At 48.1% G+C, this 19734-nt stretch overlaps 1 protein-coding gene across 1 annotated transcript in view; it reads right to left on the reverse strand.

Annotated features, from left to right (window-relative positions):
* Window positions 1-16406, reverse strand: part of RHOQ (ras homolog family member Q) — an 81590-nt gene extending 65184 nt beyond the window's left edge. The window contains exon 1 of the mRNA XM_077485649.1: window positions 16018-16406. Within this exon, the coding sequence (XP_077341775.1) occupies window positions 16018-16162 (145 nt within the window). The 5' untranslated portion in view covers window positions 16163-16406. The remainder of the gene's footprint in view (window positions 1-16017) is intronic.
* Window positions 16407-19734: the final 3328 nt, after the last annotated feature.

The following is a 19734-nucleotide window of genomic DNA, read 5'->3' on the forward strand; positions in this document are numbered from 1 at the left end:
TTCAGTATGTCACAGTACATGTTGGCATTCATGGTTCTCTCAATGAACTGTTGCTCCCCAGTGCCGGCAGCACTCATGCAGCCCCAGACCATGACACTCCCACCACCATGCTTGACTAAGAAAAAAACACTTGTCTTTGTATTCCTCACCTGGTTGCCCCCACACACGCTTGACACCATCTGAACCAAATAAGTTTATCTTGGTCTCATCAGACCACAGGACATGGTTCCAGTAATCCATGTCCTTAGTCTGCTTGTCCTCAGCAAGCTGTTTGTGGGCTTTCTTGTGCATCATTTTTAGAAGAGGCTTCCTTCTAGGATGACAGCCATGCAGACCAATTTGATGCAGTGTGCAGTGTATGGTCTGAGCACTGACAGCCTGACCCCCCCACCCCTTCAACCTCTGCAGCAATGCTGGCAGCACTCATACGTCTATTTCCCAAAGACAACCTCTGGATACAACGCTGATCACGTGCACTCAACTTCTTCGGTCAACCATGGCGAGGCCTGTTCCGAGTGGAACCCATCCTGTTAAACCACTGTATGGTCTTGGCCACTGTACTACAGCTCAGTTTCAGGGTCTTGGCAATCTCCTTATAGCCTAGGCCATCTTTATGTAGATCAAACAATTCTTTTTTTCAGATCCTTAGAGAGTTCTTTGCCATGAGGTGCTTTATCGCTAACGGACCCGCTGCTTCAGTGTGAAAGTGGCCTAATGACCAACGCTTTCAGTGTGAACGCAGCCTTAAAGCAAAAAAATAAAAAAATAAATGAATGAATGAGCTACCCTACATGCAACATGCAGTATTGTGTGAAAAATTAGTAGAAACGCACCTGTAGATGTGAACCAAGCTATAGACTGAATGAAATTCATCTGGATCAGCAGGAACTGGACAAATTTTGATCCATCTATGGGCAGGCTGGTTGTACAGAAGTCGATCCATTGATTGACTTCAGTACAACCAGCCTATCGAATTTTGCCGGTGGCTATATCCGGCAGCAGTGATCATTATATTGGAGTTACCAAAACTATGTAATAGGAGGACAAACCTAAACAACCCATTCTATTTGTATCCAATCAGGCAGACTTCTGCACTACATAGTTGTTGGTCGATTTACCGGAGATTGTGCAATCAGATTGTATAGTGAATGGTCAGCATTAGCTAGCCTGTCACTCGCGAACAAGCAACTAGATCGCAGGATCTCTCGTACCTGCACAAGAAAAGTGCTTGTGAATTCTGATTGGTTGGTCTGTGCAGCACAGACGCTAACCTTCTTTGCTGAAGACGATCACAATGTTTTTTTTAATAATGCCCATCAGGATGACTCAATCCGGCCGATGAAGTCATGGCTTTTTGCTCAGAGAAAGGAAGAGGCAACCTTTGCTGATCTCACCATCATAATAAGGGCCAGAGACACGAGTGTCATCATCATTATCTCTATGGATTCTTCCAACACTTTCCAGGAAAACAAAAGGGAGGGGGCAGAGAACAGACAAGACAACCATTGTGTGTATGAGAGGGAATAGCGGGGAAAGTAGGGAAACACTCAGCCTTGTAGCAGTACTGCCAGAGACAGGGCCAACAGCAGAAGCTACACAGCCCAGGAGAGGTGGATCTGAGGTTTAGACCTCCGAGGGGCCCGGACTCATAACCCCCAATTTGCCAAAGCTCTCCTCCCTTTCATTAGAAGAGTTTCTTAAATGGTTTAGCAGCTTCAGTTACCTTGAAAAGAACTCCAACATGGCTCATTGGTGGAAGGGCTGAGAACTAGGAACATGCTGCTGTGCACTCCAAGTTCTCCACTGCAAGCCAGTTAAAGGGACATTTTGCCTTTACCACAAAACTGCCTATGCCGGTAAAGGGTGTCTGTAGTGCAGCAGGGCGGTACCTTGCCAGGGTCCAGGTCTAATAAACAGCCAGCTCACTAATGAGTCAGCTGTGTTCTGAGCTTTGGGACCCTTTTCACACTGGGGCGCTTTGCAAGAGCTACAGCGCTAAAAATTGCACCTGCAAAGCGCCCTGAAACAGCCGCTGCTGTGTCTCCAATGTTAAAGCCCCGAGGGGCTTTCACACTGGAGTGGTGCGCTGGCAGGACAGTAAAAAAGTCCTGCTAGCAGCATCTTTGGAGCGGTGTATACAACACTCCTTCCTTGAAATCAATGGGGCAGCGCAGCTATACCCCCGGCCGCTAGCAGGGGGGGGTAAAACTGCCCCGCTAACGGCTGAATACCACAGCTAAAACAACAGTAAAGCAGTTCTAAAAATAGTGCAGTTTTACCACCGACACCGTTACCGCCCCAGTGTGAAAGGGGCCTAAGTAATCACCAGACCAAGGCCCCAGGCTCCCAGTCGACTCCACCCTGCAGACAGGAGGTCTGGGCATGGAGTCAGTAGGGCTTCACCTAGGAGAGAGAGGTGGGGGCCAGTGTAGCACAAGTCTACTTGCTGTAAGCACGGAGGTGCTGACTGTCCGCTCTGTGGGAGACAGACCAAGGCCCTAAAGCAGGGGTGCCCAACCTTTTGAAGAGTGGGGGCCACTTAAGTGACTTGGTAACCGGTTGCGGGCCACAATGCGTGGAGCAGGATGACAGTTCCATGTCCACTCTGCATATGCACAGTGGATGCGGATATAACCCACTCTACTCTATGGGCCCTTGGATCCCATCTGCACAGATAGAAGGCAACAAATCGGATTGGAGGTAGGTGGGGTATAAACAGCCACAAGTACATTTACATCTGCTGCTCGATGGAGGTGAACGGAGGGTCAGACCGATAGTGTCAATGGGGCCTAAGGCTGTTTTCACACTGATGTCTGCACCCTCTGTGTGGGTAAACAGCACAAGTGCACCTGTGGCTTTCTTGCAAGTTGGCTGTACTTTGCCATAGATTTCTATTATATCCTGCAGGTGTGGTGCATTTTCTGAAAGCGCACTAAACTTGCAGGTAATAACAGAAGTCTATGGCTCTGTGCTGGTGTTCTGCACTGCACCTGCAGATCAGTTTGAAAGCAGCCCAGTAACCACAGCAGAACAGATATGCCCATATATACAATGTGTTTTAAGTAATAAACTTACCTTTAATAACAGTTTTCCATCCAGGTATCGCCGGTTGTTGTGCCAAGCAGATCGCATATGGCAGGGATATTCAATTAGCGGACCTCCAGCTGTTGCAGAACTACAAGTCCCATGAAGCATAGCAAGACTCTGACAGCCACAAGCATGACACCCAGAGGCAGAGGCATGATGGGACTTGTAGTTTTGCGACAGCTGGAAGTCCGCTAATTGCATATCCCTGGCATATGGTATCACTCTACCTGTGATAGGAGTTGGCGCTATACAGGAAGCATCGGCTTATGCAGCTTTGCAGCCACTTGCTTCCTCTACCAGTGTTTTTTTTTTTGTGTAACAGAAGCTCTACCAGTGGATTTATTCACAACACTGATTCTCTGGGATGGCGGGTTGGCAACCTGCAATCTAGGCTTGCCAAACCGCCATCCCAGAGCAGGAGGTAGCGCGCCACATCAGAGGGCACCGTGGGCCACATGTGGGCCTTCCTTTCTCTGAGCAAAAAGCCATGACTTCAAGTGTAAGGCTTGAGCTAGAGAGCTGCATTTACAAGCCAGGAGGGCTGAAAATCGTTTACTTTGGTAGCAGGACTGAAATACTGAATATAGCTCCGAGGGAATCTTCTCTGTTTGATTTGAACTTTCTTTTAAATAAAAGTGGGCAAAACCAGCCCTGAAACGGATAAAAGCGAGTGGTGGTGGTGTCCTTAAAGTGCTACACTTGGAGTGACCCCCCCACGGCAAAATGTTTTTTCAAATCACCTTTTCAATATTTTTCCACAGTGCTTCTGGGAAAGGGGGGCTTTTTGGGAGGGAGGGGGTTGGGGCAGTGGACAGCGTTGGTACGGCAGGGGAGAGTGGTGTCAATAGTTTATTTTATTTTTTTTTACACTTTTTCTTTTTACAATTTTTTTTATATTTTTGGGGGGCTTTGGTGAGCTATCGGGGTCTAAACAGACCGGGGGGCAGAGGAGAACAGGGGGTGGCATAAAAGAACAGGGGGGCCAGAAGAGAAGGACACAAAGGGAGCCGGGGGAGGAGCACACAGAACAGCTGGGAATGATCGGTGTGGCGGGAGGGACAGCTGTGAACACCAATCTCTCTGTGTAGTTTTTTAGCTGAAAGCCACAGGAGGGAGAGAAGGAGAAGCGTCTGTCAGATAAAAATCGATACAAAAGGAGATCGGAGTTCACAGCTGTTTCCCGCCACACCGATCACTGCCGAGAGTTTGTGGGTGTGTGGGAGCCGCCGCAGAAATGCGGGAGACTTGAGATGTCTGTGAATAATATCCTTGCTATAGGTGTAGGCCATTTACATACCTTAGGATCCCTGTCACACTGAGGCAGTTCTCAGGCATTTTAGCGCTAGAAATAGCGCCTGTAAAGTGCCTGAAAACTGCCTTCCATGCCGCCCGAATGTGAAAGCCCAAGTGGGGTGGGGCGCTTGCGGGACGTTAGAAAAAGTCCTGGAAGCAGCATCTTTGGGGTGGTAGGCATAAGGTGTCTGCTTATGCCGATGACCTTATGTTCTCCTTGGCAGAACCTGAGACTTCCCTTAAGACCCTTTTGCAGGAATTTCATGCTTACGGCCAACTTTCTAACCTGCGGATAAATTTTTCGAAATCCGAAGCTATGGGTGTGGGGATACCACCCGCACGTTTGCAGCGTCTAAAGACCTCCTTTGCGCTGAAATGGTCAGATACTGCTCTGAAGTATCTGGGCACCTTTATTCCCCCTTCCATTTCGCAACTTTTTAAACTTAATTTTCCCCCCTTACTGAAAACCGTACAAAAGCTTTTGGATGATTGGGTGGGCGGAATGCACTCCTGGCTGGGCAGATGTAATATTCTTAAAATGTCGATCCTACCAAAATTTCTCTATCTACTCCAGGCCCTCCCGGTCCACATTCCCAGGGCCTTTTTCGGGCAGGTTCACTCACTTTTCACCCGCTTTTTGTGGGCGGGCAAGCATCCACGTCTACCCAGGAGTATGCTTTCCAACCCTAAGCATCGGGGGGGTTTGGCGATGCCGGAGATTCGGAAATACTATTATGCTGCCCATCTCAGTAGACTCCTAGACTGGTGCCGCCATAAAGACACCAAACTTTGGACGCAGTTAGAACAGGACCAATCTGACATTCCATTGACGGGCAGCCCGTGGTGCTATGGAGACTTACCTATTGAGCTTAGACGTCACCCACTGATAGGCAATACTGCAAAGATTTGCTCACTCCTTTTAACTGACCCGGACCTGTCGACACCTGACGCGCCGGTGCGCCCGAAGTGTTTCCGGGACCTTTGTAGACAGGGTCTCTCCCAAGCGTCCCATTTTAGTCAACTGGGTAGATGGAAGACGCTCGCGGACTTGACGGACCCGGGGGGCCCATACCGCCTTGACTTTCTACGGGCTTCCCAGCTATCCCATTTTCTCCAGAGTATGCCGCCGCCACCCACTGACTCACAGAGACCACTTACTTGCCTGGAGAAGCTCTGCACAGAGACCGGGACCCTCGCCCACACATTGTCTATGGCATATGACATGTTGATTGAACCCCCAAGGGATTTCCAGCCCCCATATCTTGCTAAGTGGGAAGAGGACCTTGCGGTCACCTTCACAGACAGTCAGAAGCGACAAATAATCAATTACACCCACAAATCCTCACTATGCACTGGACAACAGGAAACAAACTTTAAAATTATCTCCCGCTGGTATAGAACTCCCGCTCTCCTGCACAAGATCTTCCCGACGACCTCGGACAGATGCTGGAGGTGCCACTCAGAAGAAGGTACCCTCCTGCATATATTCTGGTCCTGCCCCCGATTACATAATTTCTGGAGAGAGGTGTGGCGCATTACCCAGACATTCACTGACAGGGAGGTGCCGTTTTCACCTGCCTATTTTCTTTTTCATATGACGGATATTCCGGCCCGGAAATATGGCAGATCCGTGATACGACACCTACTGGATGCTGCTAAGGCGTGCATACCTCTCAACTGGAAATCCTCTAACCCGTCGACTGTCGCTCAATGGCTACACAAAGTAGATGACATCAGCAGGCTGGAGGACCTGATCCTCACCAGCCAACACCGACAGGAAGCGTACTCTAAGACATGGCAGGCATGGAATGCCTTCAGGTATTCCACTGAAGGTCGTGCTCTCAGGAGCGCTGAATGATGACCTTTTCGGGATATTGTTACAGAATCCTTCTTACCTACCCTCTTTCCCCCCTTCTCCCTTCCCCCCCTTCCTCCTCTTTACTGGCCTGTCCCTTTTGCTAGGTTACACTCTTGCTCAGCGGACCTCCTCCGGTCTTTTAGTATCCCTGGGGGGACCGCTGTAGGGAGAGTTTGAGATTACAAAATAAAAAACAAAAAATATAAAAAAGAAGGAGGGACCACGTGTGCATGGTCAGATACATTGCTGCTCACCCGCACGTGGACGGGCTGTTCACCTCCCTGGAGGAGACGGTGTCGGCCGCGGGAACTATATGTGTCAAACTGACCCTACCCTCTAGACTTCCCTAGTGGTGAGACCTTAACGAAGGGCGTTATGCCTACATGGGTATAGAAATGTTGCCGTTTGTTTATTTTGCAGTTGTATTGTTTTCTATACTTTTGGTTGTACTGATTCATGTACCCTGGTCTTCCTTGTATTAAATAAAAAATTTGAAGAAAAAGTCCTGGAAGCAGCATCTTTGGGGTGGTTTGGGAGCCATTCCCAAAACGTCCTGCCCATTGCAATGAATGGGAAGCACTCTGCAACATGGGCGTTTTTAACCCCTTTTTCAGACGCAGGTTAAAAGCGCCCTGATAGAGGCCAATAAGCACAGCTAAAATGAGCAGAGCAACATTGCCAAGAGAGGCCTAGTCGTCACTCCTCACCTCCACCATCACAAAAGTGAGCTCTTCCTCTGATTCAAACCCCCTCACATACCCTCACATACTCTCTCTCTCTCCCCTGATGTAGTAGCTCTGAGCTCAGCATTTGAAAGTCACAGCTCACACATGTGATGGTGGAGGTGAGCAGTGATGACTAGGCCTCGCTTAGCAACATCCTGGGAGTATTCCAGTCAGGCTTCATAAGGTATGTATATGGCCTACACCTCTAGCAAAGGTATCATTCATCTTTAGTCAGAGCTGCACTGTTTGTTCTAATCTACAGATGCCCCTTATCTGCATAGGCAGGTTTTTTGTAAAGGTGAACTATCCTTTTAAGGACCAGGCCTTTTTATAAATATATATATATATATATATATCTTTATTTTATATATTTTCATTTCAGACAATATGTATAAAAGAAATTTGACAAGAGAAGAAAAATTATGGATATCTTATAGATAACAATTTCCAGATCAGGCCTTTTTTTTTTTTACATTTTTTGTTTACAAGATTAAATCAGTATTTTTTGCTAGAAAATTACTTAGAACCCCCAAACATTATATATATTTTTATAGCAGACACCCTAGAGAATAAAATGGCGGTCATTGAAATATTTTATGTCACATTGTATTTGCGCGCCAGTGTTTCAAACGCATTTTTTTTGGGGGAAAAAAATACACTCATGAATTAAAAAATAACAAACGTTAGCCTAATTGTTTTGTATAATGTGAAAGATGATGTTATGCCAAATAAATAGATACCTAACATGTCATGCTTCAAAATTGCACACGCTCATTGAATGGCGGCCAACTACGCTACTTAAAAATCTCCATATGCGTTAACATTTTTTTAAAGGTTACCCGTTTAGAGTTACAGAGGAGGTTTTGCACTAGAATTATTGCTCTCGCTCTAACAATCGTGGCGATACCTCACATTAGAGCTGCACGATTAATCGTTAAAAAAAAAAACGCGATCTCGATTCACCCCCCCCTTACGATCTCTTCCACTGAGAGTAGGTGATTCTTTCATATAAACAAATGGAGAGATTATCTGCTCACTCAGCTGTCAAAAGAAAGCATCCCAATCTGCCAAGTGTAGAACTTGAAACATTGTAACTAATGCTTACTTCTTAGATCAAAAGGGAAATAACTTCTTGTTTAACCCCTTCCCGCCGAGCGTACGCAGATCTGCGTACTCGGCTTCCGGGGGGTATACCGGGATGATGCCCGCACCTGCAGGCATCATCCCGGTACCGTTTTTTACAGTGGGCGATTGGCTTTCCAGCCATAACAACCGATGCGGCTAAAAGCCGCTCGGCTGTTATGCCGGAGGAGCGGGAGGGGACGTCCCCCCCTCCCGCCGCCTCTCGCCGCTGTTACCGGTGCTCCCGCTCGATCGGGAGCACCGATTCCCTGTCCGACGCCTCCGGCTGCTGCGGAGGAACTGGAACGAAGCCGTAATCGGCTTCGTTCCAGTCTCCTCATCGTAAACACGGAAGCGACGTCATGACGTCACTTCCCGTTTACTCGGCTGCCAATGGCGCCGGTTTTAAAAAAATATCCGGTATTCAGAATCGCCGTTTTCGGCGATCTGAATACATTGAAGTGTAAAGGAGGGGTGGGGGGTCTTTTAGACCCCCGATCCCTCCATAAAGAGTACCTGTCACCACCTATTACTGTCACAAGGGATGTTTACATTCCTTGTGACAGCAATAAAAGTGATCAAATTTTTTTTTTTTTTTTTAAAACAATTTAGTCGTTTTAAAATAAATAAAAAAATTTAAAAAAAATTTTCAACGCGCCCGCCGTCCCCGCGAGGTCGCGAAGCAAAGAAAACGCATACGGAAGTCGCGCCCGCGTATGTAAACGGTGTTCAAATCACACATGTGAGGTATCGCCGCGATCGTCAGAGCGAGAGCAATAATTCTAGCAGTAGACCTCCTCTGTAACGCTAACCTGGTAACCGTAAAAAATTTTTAAAGCGTCGCCTATTGAGATTTTTAGGTACCGTACTTTGTCGTCAATCTACAAGTGCGCGCAATTATAAAGTGTGACATGTTTGGTATCTATTTACTCGGCGTAACATTATCTTTCACATTACGCAAAAAAATTGGGCTAATTTTACTGTTTTTTTTTTTTTTATTCATGAAAGTGTCCCTTTTCCCAAAAAGTTGCGTTTAAAACACCACTGCGCAAATACCGTGTGACATAAAATATTGCAACAATCGCCGTTTTATTCTCTAGAGCCTCTGCTAAAAAAATATATATAATGTTTGGGGGTTCCAAGTAATTTTCTAGCAAAAAATATGGATTTTAACTTGTAAACACCAAATTCCAAAAATAGGCTTAGTCATGAAAGGGATAAACAAATAATCTGGGCAGTCTGTCAAGCTTTCAAACACTGTAAATGTACTTAAAGTCTAAATCTTTTTCTGACACTTCCTTCTTAAGTTAAAATAAATATTTTTTACTAGAAAATTACCTGGACCCCCCAAACATTATATATATATATATATATATATATATATATATATATATATATATATATATAAATAATATCAGTGACCCTAGGGAATAAATTGCTGCAATATTTTATGTCACACTGTATTTGCCCAGCAGTCTTTCAAATGCAATTTTTTGGGAAAAATACAGTTTAATAAATAAAAAAACAGTAAAGTTAGCACAATTTTTTTTTGTTTTAATGTGAAAGATGATACACCGCGAGAATCGTGAGAGAATCATGATCTATCTTCTAAGCAAAAAAATTGTGATTCTCATTTTAACCAGAATCGTGCAGCTCTACCACATGTGTGGTTTGAACACCATTTACATTTGTGGGCTAGACTTACATATGCGTTCACTTTTGCACTTTTTTCCTTATTTATTTTACTTTTTATTTTTACACTGTCTTTTATTCCTATTACAAGGAATGTAAACATCCCTTGTAATAGAAATAACAAGTTAACCACTTGCCGACTGCATAACTTAGATACATGGTGGCAAAGTGACACAGCTGCGCCTAGTAGCTAGTACGTGATCCAGCAGTTCCGGACTGGGTCGCGCATGCGCGCTGCCGGCTCCCACTGCGATTATACACAGTGGGAGCTTATTGGCAGGTGCTGCTGACATTGATGTCTGCCGGCACCCACGGATCCATCGGTACGGAGGGAGGATGGTGGTCTGCCTATGTAAACAAGGCAGATAACTGTTCTGTCAGTACAGAAGGCATGGATCCTGTTTCTCTGCTAAGCAGGGACATGGATCCATGCCCTTTTCCTAGTACAAGCACCTCCCCAACAATACACAAATAACTGGCTAGGCACACAGTTAACCCTTTGATTGCCCCTGATGTTAACCACTTCCCAGCCAGTGTCATTAGTACAGTGACAGTGCATTTTTTTAGGTCACTGGTCCCCAAAAAGTGTCAGTCTCCAGTTTGTCCGCCGCAATATCGCAGTCTTGCTATAAGTCGCTGATCTCCACCATTATTAGTAAAAATAAATAGAAATATCCCATAGTTTGTAGACGGTATAACTTTTGCGCAAACCAATCAATATATGCTTATTGGGATTTTTTTTACCAAAATTATGTAGCAGAATACAGAATTTTTCAATTTTTTTTTTTTTATTGGATAAGCTTTATAGCAGAAAGTGAAAAAAATATATATATTTTTTTCAAAATGGTCTGTATTTTTTTGTTTATAGTGCAAGAAATAAAAACCGCAGAGGTGATCAAATACCACCAAAAGAAAGCTCTATTTGTGGGGGGGGGGGGGGGGGACATACATTTTATTTGGGTACGGCATTGCACGATAGCGCAATTGTCAGTTAAATTGGTTGTAAACCCTTACAAACCACTTTGACCTACAGGTAAGCCTAGATTAAGGCTTACCTGTAGGTCCAAGGAATATCTCCAAAACCTATACGGTTTAGGAGATATTTACAAAAAGACAGGCACCACTGTCTACGACGGATGCGCCGTAGACAGCGGCAGATCATGGCGATATGCCGCTCGTGACGGCTCCCGTGCGCATGCGCGGGAGTGACATCATCGCGGCTCCGGCGAATCACAGCGTCGGAGCAGCGAGACCCGGAAGTCACTCCGGGATACATGGCAGCGGTGAAGATGAAGGAGGACCGCTTCGGGGGCTTCGTTCTCAGGTAAGTTATTCATAATGAGCTAGTATGCTTCGCAAACTAGCTCATTATGCCTTTGCCTTGCAGGTTGAATTTTTTATTTATTTTTTTGTGCCTTTACTTACTCTTTAAAGTAACTCAGTGCCATATCGCAAAAAAATGGTCTGGTCATGAAGAGGGTAAAACCTTCCGGAGCTGAAGTGGTTAATTAACAATCTCAAAGGGCATGTTATATTCAGACTAAAATGAGTTTGCAGGTTCTCCTTGCGCTTTTGTGGGGTTCCTCCAGTTTCCTCCCACACTACAAAAACAGAATTGGCTCCTGTCTAAATTGGCCCTATATGTGTGTACTGAATGTGACCTTAGATCCTTCAGGGCGAGGACAGATTTGGATGCACGGTATATAAAGCACTATTTATAAATACCGCCAGAACTGGAGGTCCTCAGTTTGAATCCCAACCATGGCACAATCTGCATTAGTTTGCATGTTCTCCCTGTGCCCGCTCGGAGTTCCTCTGGATACTTCAGTTTCCTCCCACACTCCAAAGACTAGAGCTGAACTCAGGCATCCTCCCAACTCATCTCTAGCTGAACTTGTGTTCTTTTTTTTCTCTCCAATGAACTGCAGCCAGGGTCATTCCCACACTGCAGCTCGCATAACCAAAGAGGCGGGAATGACCTGGGTTCAATGGAGTCAAAAAAGGACGCAAGTTCAGAGAGAGATAAGTTCAGAGAGAGATGAGTTCAGAGGATGTCCAAGTTCCACTCTACCAAAGACATGCTGGTAGGTTAATTGGCTCCTATTATATGTATACAACTTGGCTACCATATGTGCGAGCACTAGCTGCATGGTGGTCTAAAGCTCCAACAGTTCAGATAAGATCCAGCCACCTACCTTTTAAAAAGTTTAGCAAGAAAATTCTATGACAAAAAGCCTTTCAAGCATATCAGACATGGTGCCGAGAGCCACGCACAACCAACTGGATATATTTTCAATGTAAAATAGCCAAACTTAATGTTGCCTAGGTACATATGGCCCTGTACTTGGCAGTTGAAAAGTTGAAAAATAGCACTGGACCCCTAAGGGTATCTTGATTGGTACTACTAACTTAAAGTATTGATGTTGGTTTGAATGATCTGGTTCCTCAGCAGGCAGCTTCTACACCTCAGAGGACCCCCACGGTCTCTTTGGCTTGTAGCATAATGCAACAAAAAATAGAAACAGAAGCACCACAAGGAGGTCCAGATAAGAAAAAACTTTACTCCAATAAAAGTCAAGGGGACAATCCAAAAATAAGCCAACATGTTTTGGGGGTACAATAGCCATGATGAATGGCGCCACCCTCTTAAAGTGGTTGTAAACCCTTACAAACCACTTTAACCTACAGGTAAGACTAGATTAAGGCTTACCTGTAGGTCCAAGAAATACACGGTTTAGGAGATACTTCGAAAGACAGGCACTGCGCCGTAGACAGATGTGCGCAGGCGCACTGAGCGCGCTGCTGTCAACGGCGATATGCCGCGAGTGGCGGCTCCCGTGCGCATGCGCGGTAGTGACGTCATCGCGGCTTCGTCGAATGACAACGGCGGAGCAGCGAGACCCACCGAGAAGATGGATGCCCCGGACTACAGGGGACAGCGGTGACTTCGCTGGTTCCTGTGTCAGGTAAGTGACACATAATGGACTACTATGCGATGCATAGTAGTCCATTATGCTTTACCTTTGCAGGAAATCAAAGAGGAAGTATACCCATCAGGGTTTACTTCCTCTTTAAATGTACAGGCATTTTTTGCATGACCCCCCTGACATTTATTGAAACAGTTGTACCTCAACCTATTAGCAGTGGTGTGGCACTTCAATTTACATTTTTGTTACAGTACTTGGTGGTGTCCTCTGGGCAGCAGAGACACCATGAACTGCCCCCGTTCAGATTATCATGGCCACCTAAGTGAACTGTTCCCTCTGACTGGTCAATCTTGCTCTATATCCAACTGTTACTCTGAAGACCTTAGCAAGTTGGGTCACCTATCTAAAAAGGTGGTCCAGCATGCTCCCTATATTGTAGCAAAAATGAAAATGGAAGTGCCACACCACTGCCTACAGGTCCAGATATGACTTTATTCCAAGTCAGCAGGGCAATAAAAAAAAAAAAAAAAAAAAAGTCAATGGGGGTTATTTACAAAAGGCAAATCCACTCTCCATTGCAAGTACACTTGAAAGTGCAGTCGCTCTAAATCTAATGCCCCGTACACACGACCAGACTTTTCAACATCAAAAGTCTGACGGAATGATTCCGGCAGACTATTCGAACGTGTGTGGGCTGCAGCGGACTTTTGATTTGCAAAAGTCTGACAGACTTTAGAAATGGAACATGTTTCAAATTTTTCCAACAGAACTCTGCCGGACCCAGTTCCTACTGAGAAATCCGCTCATGTGTGTGTGCTGGTCCGACGGACAAAAACCGACGCTAGGGCAGCTATTGGCTACTGGCTATGAACTTCCTTATTCTAGTCCAGTCATACGTCATCACGTTCGAATCCGTCGGACTTTGGTGTGATTGTGTGTGGCCAAGTCCGTTCATTCGGAAAGTCCGTCAGAACTCAGTCGAAAGTCTGTCAGACTTAGTCCCTCGAAAAGTCGTGTGTACGCGGCCTTAGGGGTAGATTTGAAATGAGTGGAAACTCTGCTGATTTTATCATCCAATCACGTGCAGGCTAAAATGCTGTTTATTTTCCTTGCATGTCCCCCTTGGATCTACAGCGACTTTACTTCCAAGTGCACTTTCAGTGCAAAGTGGATTTTCCTTTAGTAAATAACCCCCATTGTGTTCTAGTAGTCCAATAACCCTGATCAAGGGGGCTCTTTTGGATCCCTGAAACATGTTGGCTACTTTTTGGATTGACCCCTGAGCTTGTATCTGGACCTCTTAGCAGTGGTGTGGCGTTTCAATTTCAATTTTTGTTACTGTACTTAGCGGAGACACCATAATGTGCACCCATCAAATTATTAAAACGATGCAAGTGAACTGTATCCTCAGACTGGTCAGTCTCGCTCTTCACCTAACTGTTCCTCTGTTAAATATACCAAGTTCAGTCATGAGATTATTCACCAAAGTGAACTGTTCTCTCCAATCGGTCAGTCTCGCTCTAGAGCAAACTATTGCTTTGTTGACAAGTTCTGACATCAGATTATTACGGCCACCCGTAACTGTTCCCTCTGATCGGACAGACTCCCTCTATAACCAATTTTTTCTCCATCGACCTTACATTTCGCCATCAGATTATTATGGCCACCAAATTAAACTGTTCACTCTGGTCAGTCTTGCTCTATAGTCAGCTGTTGCTCTATTGACTCTACCAAATTGGGTCATCAGATTATTATGGCCACCCAAGTGAACTGTTTACTCTGATAGGTCAGTTTGCTCTATACCCAACTGTTGCTCCATTGACCTTAGCAAGTTGGGTCATCCACCAAAAACATGATTCAGTGTGCTCCCTATTAGTGGCACTGACCTCTGAGCACTTGAGATACCATAACCCGCACTCATCAGAATATTACAACCACCAAAGTTACCCATTCCCGTGATCAGGTAGTCTTGCTCTTTACCCAACTGTTGCTCTGTTGACCTTACCAAGTTGGGTCAACTGCCAAAAAAAGTGGTCTGGAAGAGAATATATATAACAAAAGTGGAAACAGAGGTGTCCACCACTGCGAGGCTGCCAAGAGGTCCAGATACACCTTTATTCCAATAAATGTCAGGCAGGCAGTCCATGATGAAGGGGCCTCCAAAACATGATGGTACCTATTGGATTGCCCCTGAGTTTTTATTGAACTAAAGTTGGCCTTTGGGCAGCAGGGACACCATAACGTGCACCCATCAGATTGTTATGGCCACCCAAGTGAACCATTCCCTCCTATTGGTCAGTCTTGCTCTATACTCAACTGTTATTCTGTTGACCTTACCAAGTTGGGTCATCAGATTATTATGGTCACCCAAAATTAACCGTTCCCTCCCAATGGTCTGTTTTGGGTCATTCGATTATTACGGCCATCCAAGGGAGCTGCTCCCACTGATTGGTCAAGCTCATTCTATACCCAACTGTTGCTCCGTTGACCTTACCACATTTGGTCATCAGGTTATTATGGCCACCCAAGTGAACTGTTCCCTCCGACTGCTCAGTTTCACTTTATAGCCAACTATTGCTCCTTTGACCTTACCAAGTTGGGTCATCAAAATAATACAGCCAACCAAGTGAAAATTCACGTTTGATCAGTCAGTCTCGCTCTATATCCAACTGTTGCTTTGCTGACCTTTGCAAATTGGGTCATCAGATTATTATGCCCCCCCCCCCCCCCCCCCCAAGTGAACCGTTCCCTCCGATCGGTCAGTCTCGCTCTATACCCAACTATTGCTCAGCTAACCTCTCCAAGTTGGGTAATCCACAGAAAACGTGATCTGGTGTGCGCCCTATAAGTGGCAATGACCTTTGGGGGCAGAGATACCATAACCCACACCCATCAAATTATTACAGCCACCCAAGAGACCCCTTCCCTCCGACTGGTCAATCTTTCTCTATAACCAACTGTTGCTCTGTTGACCTTACCAAGTTCGGTCATCAGATTATTACAGCCACCCAAGTGAACCATTCCTTCTGATTGGCCAGTCTCGCTCTATACCCAACTTTGGCTCAGTTGACCTTACCAAGTTGGGTCATCTGCCAAACGTGGACATGCATGGTATCCATAAGTGGCACCAACCTCCCCTGTCCACCAGAGGTCACTCTGCTGCTGCAGAACCTCTTGCTCCTCTGATTGGCAGCTGTGTGGCATCTGCAGTAATACTTATGATGTAATCTTTTGCTCTTTTTTTTTTTCTTCTCCTAACATGCTCCCCCCTCCCCCTCCATGGTGCCCCCATTGTCTTGTTTTGAGCACCTACCTGCATAGTGGTCGAAGACGGTGGGTACATACTCCTCCGGGAAAGCGTCGTTGGCATAGCTCATCAGCAGGCAAGTTTTGCCCACCGCCCCGTCCCCCACCACCACGCATTTCAGCATGCTACTGCCGCTGCCATTCGCTGCCATGGAGCCTCATCTTAGGGGGAGGAGGGCAGGACGTTCCGGGCACCGGGGGGGGGGAGGGGGGCAACCGCTTCCCCTCCGAGGATTCCTCCCAACGGGCGGACTTCTCACCCCCACTCCCTCCCCCAACTTCGGAGGGCACAGCACTTTCCGGCTCTACAGCCTCTCCGGGCTGGGAGGGAGACAGACTGTGCCGCCTAAGGGAGCGTCTCCAAAGAGCTGCCTGCGGTACGGGAGGAAGCGGGGCTCAGCCACATGTCACCGCCGCCCGCCTACCTACCGACCGCCCCGCCCCCTACCTACCTCCCTCCCGCAACCCACCGCCTGCTACCTACCTACCTCCCGCTACCCAACCCCCTCACCGCTGCCTGCCCACTGCCCTCCTAGCTGTCCTTCTACACCCCCCCCCCATCCACAACTGTCCTTCTACCCCCCCATCCACAACTGTCCTTCTACACCCCCCCCCCATCCACAACTGTCCTTCTACCCCCCCCCATCCACAACTGTCCTTCTACACCCCCCCATCCACAACTGTCCTTCTACCCCCCCCCATCCATAACTGTCCTTCTACCCCCCCCCCCCCCCATCCACAACTGTCCTTCTACACCCCCCCAATCCACAACTGTCCTTCTACCCCCCCCCATCCATAACTGTCCTTCTACCCCCCCCCCCCCATCCACAACTGTCCTTCTACACCCCCCCCATCCACAACTGTCCTTCTACACCCCCCCATCCACAACTGTCCTTCTACACCCCCCCCATCCACAACTGTCCTACCCCCCCCATCCACAACTGTCCTTCTACCCCCCATCCACAACTGTCCTTCTACCCCCCATCCACAACTGTCCTTCTACCCCCCATCCACAACTGTCCTTCTACCCCCCATCCACAACTGTCCTTCTACACCCCCCCCCCCATCCACAAAAACTGTCCTTCTACCCCCCCCCCCATCCACAACTGTCCTTCTACACCCCCCCCCCATCCACAACTGTCCTTCTACCCCTCCATCCACAACTGTCCTTCTACCCTCCATCCACAACTGTCCTTCTACACCCCCCCCCCCATCCACAACTGTCCTTCTACCCCCCCATCCACAACTGTCCTTCTACCCTCCATCCACAACTGTCCTTCTACACCCCCCCCCCCATCCGCAACTGTCCTTCTACCCCCCCATCCACAACTGTCCTTCTACCCTCCATCCACAACTGTCCTTCTACACCCCCCCCATCCACAACTGTCCTTCTACACCCCCCCATCCACAACTGTCCTTCTACACCCCCCCCATCCACAACTGTCCTACCCCCCCCATCCACAACTGTCCTTCTACCCCCCATCCACAACTGTCCTTCTACCCCCCATCCACAACTGTCCTTCTACCCCCCATCCACAACTGTCCTTCTACCCCCCATCCACAACTGTCCTTCTACACCCCCCCCCATCCACAAAAACTGTCCTTCTACCCCCCCCCCATCCACAACTGTCCTTCTACACCCCCCCCCCATCCACAACTGTCCTTCTACCCCCCCATCCACAACTGTCCTTCTACCCTCCATCCACAACTGTCCTTCTACACCCCCCCCCCCCCATCCGCAACTGTCCTTCTACCCCCCCATCCACAACTGTCCTTCTACCCTCCATCCACAACTGTCCTTCTACACCCCCCCCCATCCACAACTGTCCTTCTACACCCCCCCATCCACAACTGTCCTTCTACACCCCCCCCCCCCATCCGCAACTGTCCTTCTACCCCCCCATCCACAACTGTCCTTCTACCCTCCATCCACAACTGTCCTTCTACACCCCCCCCCCCATCCACAACTGTCCTTCTACCCTCCATCCACAACTGTCCTTCTACACCCCCCCCCCATCCGCAACTGTCCTTCTACACCCCCCCCATCCACAACTGTCCTACCCCCCCCATCCACAACTGTCCTTCTACCCCCCATCCACAACTGTCCTTCTACCCCCCCATCCACAACTGTCCTTCTACCCCCCATCCACAACTGTCCTTCTACACCCCCCCCCCATCCACAACTGTCCTACCCCCCCATCCACAACTGTCCTTCTACCCCCCATCCACAACTGTCCTTCTACCCCCCATCCACAACTGTCCTTCTACACCCCCCCCCCATCCACAACTGTCCTACCCCCCATCCACAACTGTCCTTCTACCCCCCATCCACAACTGTCCTTCTACCCCCCATCCACAACTGTCCTTCTACACCCCCCCCCCCATCCACAACTGTCCTACCCCCATCCACAACTGTCCTTCTACCCCCCATCCACAACTGTCCTTCTACACCCCCCCCCATCCACAACTGTCCTTCTACCCCCCCATCCACAACTGTCCTACCCCCCATCCACAACTGTCCTTCTACCCGCCCCCATCCACAACTGTCCTTCTACCCCCCCATCCACAACTGTCCTTCTACACCCCCCCATCCACAACTGTCCTTCTATCCCCCAACCTCAACTGTCCTTCTACACCCCCCATCCACAACTGTCCTTCTACACCCCCCCCATCCACAACTGTCCTTCTACACCCCCCATCCACAACTGTCCTTCTACACCCCCCCCATTCTACAACTGTCCTTCTACACCCCCCCCCATCCACAACTGTCCTTCTACACCCCCCCATCCACAACTGTCCTTCTACACCCCCCCATCCACAACTGTCCTTCTACCCGCCCCCATCCACAACTGTCCTTCTACCCCCCATCCACAACTGTCCTTCTACACCCCCCCATCCACAACTGTCCTTCTACCCCCCCCCATCCACAACTGTCCTTCTACACCCCCCCCATCCACAACTGTCCTACTACACCCCCCATCCACAACTGTCCTTCTACACCCCCCCATCCACAACTGTCCTTCTACACCCCCCCCATCCACAACTGTCCTTCTACACCCCCCCCCATTCTACAACTGTCCTTCTACACCCCCCCATCCACAACTGTCCTTCTACACCCCCCCATCCACAACTGTCCTTCTACACCCCCCCATCCACAACTGTCCTTCTACCCCCCCATCCACAACTGTCCTTCTACACCCCCCCATCCACAACTGTCCTTCTACCCCCCCATCCACAACTGTCCTTCTACCCCCCCATCCACAACTGTCCTTCTACACCCCCCATTCTACAACTGTCCTTCTACACCCCCCCATTCTACAACTGTCCTTCTACACCCCCCATTCTACAACTGTCCTTCTACACCCCCCCATTCTACAACTGTCCTTCTACACCCCCCCATTCTGCAACTGTCCTTCTACAACCCCCATTCTACAACTGTCCTTCTACACCCCCCATTCTACAACTGTCCTTCTACACCCCCCCATTCTACAACTGTCCTTCTACACCCCCCCATTCTACAACTGTCCTTCTACAACCCCCATTCGACAACTGTCCTTCTACACCCCCCGTCCATTCTACAACTGTCCTTCTACACCCCCCCATTCTACAACTGTCCTTCTACACCCTCCCCCCATTCTACAACTGTCCTTCTACACCCCCCCATCCACAACCGTCCTTCTACACCCCCCCACAACTGTCCTTCTACACCCCCCCATCCACAACT

The sequence above is a fragment of the Lithobates pipiens genome, unplaced genomic scaffold (assembly GCF_037356315.1).
Source record: "Lithobates pipiens isolate NorthernLeopardFrog02 unplaced genomic scaffold, aLitPip1_a1.2 Scaffold_18, whole genome shotgun sequence".
Lineage (NCBI taxonomy): Eukaryota > Metazoa > Chordata > Amphibia > Anura > Ranidae > Lithobates > Lithobates pipiens.